Source organism: Ambystoma mexicanum, chromosome 5q (assembly GCF_040938575.1).
Source record: "Ambystoma mexicanum isolate Mex_15411 chromosome 5q, UKY_AmexF1_1, whole genome shotgun sequence".
Taxonomy (NCBI): domain Eukaryota; kingdom Metazoa; phylum Chordata; class Amphibia; order Caudata; family Ambystomatidae; genus Ambystoma; species Ambystoma mexicanum.
The window spans coordinates 1277468277-1277475412 of record NC_090933.1 but is presented as its reverse complement, the minus strand read 5'-3'; the positions used below and the strand labels follow the sequence as shown (position 1 = coordinate 1277475412).

Genomic DNA, 7136 nt, shown 5'->3' with positions numbered 1-7136 from the left:
GACGCACGGAGACGAAGGCGGTGCTTCCAGCCGTGGGCGGGGTCCCCTTGCGGAGACGCACAGAGATGAGGGCGGTGCTTCCTGCCGTGGGCGGGGTCCCCTCGCGGAGACGCACAGAGACGCGGGCGGTGCTTCCCGCCGTGGGCGGGGTTCTGGGGGTCACATGGGCGCAGCTCTGTTTTGGAGGCGTGGCCTGATGCGGCGGACGCCCTATCACGGGACGCGGCGGCTGGCTGTGGGCGTGGCCTGGCTCGGGGGTCTGGCGGCCCTGCTGCTGGAGGCTGTCACTTGTCTCCGCTGCACGCTCTGTGGGATCCGGGTCGCGCCCGGCGCTGGGAAATGCTGGCATCGCTCTAACTCTCCGAGGATTCGCCCCATCCTCCCTTCCGCTGGAGGATTACTGCCTCTCACAGTAGCACCCAGCGGCCCCAGCGCACTGCACGCCTCTGCCCGCTGCAGCATGTCCTCGGAGAAGGACCGGGGGCTCTCTGGGGGGAAGGAGGACGAGAGCGAGGATGAGAGCGAAGTGCTGGAGGAGAGTCCCTGCGGCCGCTGGCAGAAGCGCAAGGAGCAGGTGAGGGCGCTGCGGGGACGCCTGTGGGAGGCTGCCTGCAGGGACGGCCGCAGGAGGGGCTGCAGGGACGGCCGCAGGGACCGCCGCAGGAACTGCTGGCCGCGGGAAATGCTACTGGGTCTGCCTGCTGGAGGAAATGCCGGGGGCTGGCTGCAATACATACAGCAGGAACTGTAGCGGTGGGGGCTGCACGTGCTTCAGCAGGAACTACGGGGGGGGGTGCAAGGGCCACAGCGGGAACGGCGGCAGTGGGGGTGCAAGGGCTACTGCAGGAATTGCGGGGGGTGTATGGGCTACCGCTGGAAGTGTGGGGGCTGCAAGAGCTTCAACAGGAACTGTGGAAGTAGGGGGTGCAGGGGCTACAGCAGGAGCTGCGGTGGGGGGTGCAGGTTCTTCAGCGGAAACTACAGGGGGGGGGGTGCAAGGGCCACAGCGGGAACGGCAGTTTGGGGCTGCAAGGGCTACTGCAGGAATTGCGGGGGGTGTATGGGCTACCGCTGGAAGTGTGGGGGCTGCAAGAGCTTCAACAGGAACTGTGGAAGTAGGGGGTGCAAGGGCTACAGCAGGAGCTGCGGTGGGGGGTGCAGGTTCTTCAGCAGGAACTACAGGGGGGGTGCAATGGCTTCAGGAGGAACTATGGAAGTAGGGGGTGCAGGGGCTACAGCAGGAGCTGCGGTGGGGGGGGGGGTGCAGAGCTTCAGCAGAAACGGCTGGGGAGAAGGAGTGCAGGGAATGCCACAGGGAGTGTGTGGACTGTAAGGACCATACAGCAGTAACTAGGAGTGTGCAGGAACTCATGCAGGTTGGAGACGGTGGGGCGCAGGGGCAGGACTGCTACTGAAAAGGGAGCATGGACTGCTTGTAAAGGCCAGAATAGGGGACTGCTGCTGGTAGGGGTTCTGGAAGACATGGCACAGAAGAGGCTGCATGGGCAAGAACAGGCTACGCCACAGGAAATGCCCCGAGAGGCTGTGGGACATTTACTGGTAAACATGGAGCCCCCGGGAGCCGCATAGTGGGAAACGGTGCGGCAGCGGGCCTGCATGGCCTGAAGGGGCATTGAGTGGGACACGATGGGCGCAGACTGTGAGCAAAAGGGGACTGGGGCGATGGGCTGCAGCCCACCCTGGAAAGGGTGCAGGCACTCTAACAGAGGGTCGCGTGCGGGTACTGAAGAACGGGGACTGCAGTGAGGAGGTGCGGGGTCTGGGAGCTGGGGGAGATTGCGCAGGAACTCAGAGTAGACGTCTTAAGATGTGTGGGGCGGGGGGGTTGTCTGCAGGGACCAGGAAGCAAGCTATGTTTATGCTGCATCCTTCGTTGAATGGTGCATGGAAATGTTGCAGGACCTGCTGTTGGAGGGTGGGGGGCTGGGGGCAGTCTGCATGAGAGTGGCATACTGTCTGCAGAAATCAGAGCCCATGGCTTCCAGAGATTAGGGCTGTTGGCCGAAGCTAAGGGGGGGCTACGTGAATTGTGGGACTGGCTCGGTCAGACTGTGGCTGCTCCCAGAATGCTGGGTATGGCAAGTGGAGGCTTGTACAGCGTTTCCATGTTTGGTATGATAGAGCTATATGTATTGGACCGTGGATGATGGAGACATGCCTGCAATGTGTTGTGCTGGGTTGATGGAAACACATGGTCAACATGTTAAGTTTGACATGCTCGAAGCAAATGTCTGGGCGTGTTGGGGACCTGTGTAAAGTTTGTTGAGCTGTGGGCAATGGAGCCCTATATACAATGTGTTGGGCAGGGGACGATGGAAAGCTATGTACAAGGTGTCTGGCGGAGGGCGATGCACAATCTGTTGGAATGAGGGAGATGGAGCCCTATGTGTTCGGCTGGTGTCAATGGATCACTATGTACAATGAGTTGGACTGTTCACAATGGAGCCTGATGGTCAACGTGTTGAGCTTGGCGACAATCCAAACTATGTACAATGTATTTGGTGAGGGACTATGGGAGTCAGGTACAATGTGTTGGGCTGGAGTTGATTCAGTCCTGTGCATAATGTGCTGTGCTGGTGTCAATGGATCACTGTACAGTGGGTTGGGTAGAGGGCAATGGGGCCCTATGGTCAGTTGTTGAGATTGGGGATGATTGAGCCCCCATATGTATAACGTTTTGGGTGGGGGTGATGCAAAGCTTAGCCCAGTGAGTTGAGCTAGGTTCGATGGAGCCCCATGTCCAGGGTGCTGGGGTCCATGGAGGTCCGTGTATGTCCAGGGTGCTGGGGTCCATGGGGCCCCATGTCCAGGGTGCTGGGGTCCGTGTATGTCCAGGGTGCTGGGGTGCAGGGTGCGGCCCCATGTCTGGGGTGCAGGTTGCGGCCCCATGTCCAGGGTGCGGCCCCATGTCCAGGGTGCAGGGTGCGGCCCCATGTCCAGGGTGCAGGGTGCGGCCCCATGTCCAGGGTGCAGGGTGCGGCCCCATGTCCAGGGTGCAGGGTGCGGCCCCATGTCCAGGGTGCAGGGTGCGGCCCCATGTCCAGCGTGCTGGGGTGCAGGGTGCGGCCCCATGTCCAGGGTGCTGGGGTGCAGGGTGCGGCCCCATGTCCAGGGTGCTGGGGTGCAGGGTGCGGCCCCATGTCCAGGGTGCTGGGGTCCAGGGTGCGGCCCCATGTCCAGGGTGCTGGGGTCCAGGGTGCGGCCCCATGTCCAGGGTGCGGCCCCATGTCCAGGGTGCGGCCCCATGTCCAGGGTGCGGCCCCATGTCCAGGGTGCTGGGGTGTAGGGTGCGGCCCCATGCCCAGGGTGCTGGGGTCCATGGAGGCCCCATGTCCAGGGTGCTGGGGTCCATGGAGGCCCCATGTCCAGGGTGCTGGGGTCCATGGAGGCCCCATGTCCAGGGTGCTGGGGTCCATGGAGGCCCCATGTCCAGTGGGCTGGGCTGGGGTCCCTGGAGGAGGCCCTGTGTCCAGGGTGCTGGGGTCCATGGGGCCCTATGCCCAGTGTTCTGGGATGGTGTCGATGGAGCCATATTGTTAACGTGTTGAGCCTGGGATGCTGGAGACCATTGGACGGTCCATCGTGCCATGTGATGTAGACGCTGCATTTTGTGTTAGTCTGATGGATAGTGGAAGCATTTGCATAGTGCATTAGGCTGTGATGTGGGAGATGTTGGACGCACCTGGGAGTTGCATCAGTAGAGTACTATTGTTGCTACCCTAACGGTGATGTCACTACAGTGGTTACTTTCCTCAAGCACGCAAATATGTAGTGTTCTTAAGATTTGTAAGACAATCCTGAAAGATGTGGAGTCTTGGTCACGCTGTTGCATAGTGGGGTTCCATGGGAACACTGGCAGGGTGAAGCCTATATAGCGTGTGCAATTCCCAATCACATCCAAGGGATACCCTGGACCATGGATCGTTCATTCATTCATTCTCACTCTGGAACAGAGATTGGAAACGATATTGCAAGTTCTTTGATTTACGAAGAGTTTTGTCCAATATTTGAGCTTTAAAAAAATAATAGTTTTTTTGCCCCCTGAATCCCTGGGAGGGTGGGCAGGGGGCAAAAACACATCAACTCTCTAAGACAGTTCAAAGATGTTCATGTGATGATTGGAAGGGGCTGTCTAAGAGCCGTCCCTCTATCTCATCAAGGATGGGCCCTTCCCTCCCTACCCAGGCATCCCTCAACCTCAGGATTGTCTCTAGAGATCGGTAAAGCCTATGGTCTAGGCAGTGGTCTGACCTGTGATGGCCTAAAGGCAAATGGATTGTAGCGCCTAAAGATGGGTTTCAGCTGTAAAAACCAGTAAACCTAAACATTAGAGTCTTTATGAGTGTGGCATCCTTTACAGATTTCTAAGTATTACAGGGCAGTAACTTTTTCATTTCTACCTTTCGGTAACGCTGTGTCTCGCAGTGGGTATGCTCACCAAATTTAAATGCTGTTTAGATTTCCATGACCAGTGCCTGCTGACCTAAGGGGACGAATTAAAACAATATATCGTGGCACTATGTTCCTGCAGGCCTTACTACTCCCCTCCCCGGCCCTCCGTACACACACCACCACTCTTCAGCAATACAAGCCCCATACCTGGGCCCTGCCCTTCACCCCTTCCCCCGCCACTGACGGAAAGAAAGGGCCTCATAAACGACCACGATTACTTTTGGTCCTTGCCCTTCTTATGCCCACCCGCCCCCCCCATTTGCGAATAACCCACTATGTCTTAAGGGACACAGCAAAGACTAAAGTCAACTCTCCCAACCGCACGTTAACTACACACACAGCTGTGCCGGCTGCAATTTCACGTTCATCACTGCGGGAGGCCACGAAGGGGGCTACTGAAATAAATAACTGAAAGCCAGCAGCTGCAAAATAGCTCAACAAAGTGTGACATTAGAGCAGATCAGCAGGTCTGGGCTTCGAATACGCAGTAAGGGGGCAGCAAAACACGCAAACGTGCCCTTCCCGTCGCCTGCTGTCCAGGAGCGGTTCTCAGTGGAGCGATGGCCAAGGGGACGGCTCTTGCCGTGCCCGCGTTCCTGCATCAGATATCGGGCCGGATCTCGGGACCCGTCCCGGGCTGGCGGCTCAGTGATCAAGCCTGTTCTATGCGAGTGCGTGCAGAGCAGATTACATTACCAAGCCCTCCGTCCCCCCTACCAGCTTCCCAGAGGGAACACAGGGGAAGCCGGGGCCTCAGTAAACTATGCCAGCAACGATTCTGGTGTAGTATCTCGTTCAAAATGGGAGGAGAGAGAGAGGGGTCACAATTGTACGCGTTTTGCCTACCACGTTTCTCCTTGTGTTTATAAAAGATGGCTTGAAAAGTACACAAACCATGGTAAGGTACATACATCGTTCAATATACTTGTGTGCATACAGTACAATGTACTTTTAAGGCCATTTGCAGAGCATTGTTGAAAGCCAAACAGGCGAGTGAGGAGGGCAGATGAGAGTGCAAGCGCGCCCTGAATATTTTCCCTGGATGGGGCAAGAGTGTTTGCAATCCTGGAGACTTGGCAGTTATTTTCCTTGTTTGTGGCCCTGTACTGCTTTTCAGGCCACAAGGATACGTGTGGGTGGACAGTGTTGCTTTTTTTTCTCCAGAGGGCAGGCACAGCACCCCTTGGCTGTTTTTGAGGCTGGCAAACTTGCTCAAGTGTTGCACGTGTCCAGTGTCGACGCTTACCCACAAGGCCACACAGAATTGCCATCAAAGCACATGTCTCAAATTTGGATATTTTGATTTCCAGGCGATATTGCACCATAGCTTGATGGGTTTAAAAAGATGAGGGCCTTTTATATTTTGCCAGCGTAGTTATTGGAAAGAAGCAGCTTCAAAGAAATTGCACAATTTAAAAACGATTATTTTGAACATTCGCTTTGAGTGGAGTTCAACTGCCTGCTGTGACCCCTCAGAACTCCCTTTCCTCCGAACCCCACCCGTTTCTTCAAACTCTGCCTCCACCCTGGCCTTTGTGAGATTCCCCCTTTCATTTTTTTCCATTTCCACCACTGGGGGTGTTGTAGCCTTTAGTTCCTGCCCACTTCGACCTCTGTCTGACCCTTAAAGGCATTTGAACTTGTCGATGACGTCGCTGCTGCAGAACCAGCGCTACAGTCTCCAGCAGTATATACGGTCCAGATTCACATGAGATTTCCGATTCTCCTCACCATCCAGACACGCTTCATCTGCGCGGACGAGCTCTAAAGCACGCGACTCCGAGAAGCCTTCCTGTGCTGGAGAACAAGTGTTACAGGCAAGCCACTTTTTCATGCCCAACTGGCTAGCGTAGCGGAGAATGACATTGCACTGTGTGTGATGTTATATTTTTATGCTGCGTCCATCGCCACCGCAGTGGTCATATGGTGCCTGACCTTGGGCCCCATCACGACTTTGGCAGTAACCCTCAAATCTGGCGGTCACGCTATTACCACCGGATTTAAGGGTCCGCCAAATCAGGACTTCGGCGGATTTCGCCCTAGCTCTTGGCTGGGGGGAAATCTGCCGAAAATGTGTGTTATTACCGCCGGCGGGAAATCCGCTGGCGGTAAGAGCGTGAATTTTCCCCATTGAGCCCAATGGGGAATGGGGCATTCCTGAATGGGCTCAATGGGGAATTACATTACCGCCGAACTCGTGATCCGGCGCTATTAGCGCCGGAGAGTTCGGCGGTAGGGCTAATACCACCAAAGTCGTGACCAGGCCCCTTGTCTGAGAAGTGGCACATTGGGGCCACCGCCAGGCTTTCGTCCGACCTTTGTGGATATAAAAGTAGAGCTGGGGGAGCCAGGGATTTCATGGGTATGGCCGAGCCTGGGGGTCCGGCCTGGCTCTAGGAGCCCACCACGGGCCGAGCCCATGAAATCCCGCTATCCCCCCACATTAAAAAAAATGAATAAACATGGCCCTGGTGCCTTGTCGGGGGGCCCCCCGACCCGCCATCAAGGCCACATTTTTTTTCTTTCTCCTTATTTTGGCATTTGATTTCCATTTTGCCTACGCAGCGCCATCAAAATGGAAATACATTCCCAAAATAAGGAAGGTGGGAGCGGGGCGTTGCTGCGGGCCCGCTGCACGCCTGCCTCCTGCACGAGTGACAGGG

The 7136-nt window shown here is 56.5% G+C and overlaps 1 protein-coding gene across 2 annotated transcripts in view; it reads left to right on the top strand.

Annotated features, from left to right (window-relative positions):
* The first annotated feature begins 271 nt into the window (after positions 1-271).
* The window catches only part of NRBP2 (nuclear receptor binding protein 2), a 464081-nt gene continuing 457216 nt past the window's right edge, over positions 272-7136 (top strand). For both annotated transcript variants that reach the window (XR_011278688.1, XM_069621852.1), the window contains exon 1: positions 272-574. Coding sequence is in view for 1 of the 2 variants with exons in the window: in XM_069621852.1 (XP_069477953.1) it covers positions 461-574 (114 nt within the window). In the remaining variant the exon portion in view is untranslated. The remainder of the gene's footprint in view (positions 575-7136) is intronic.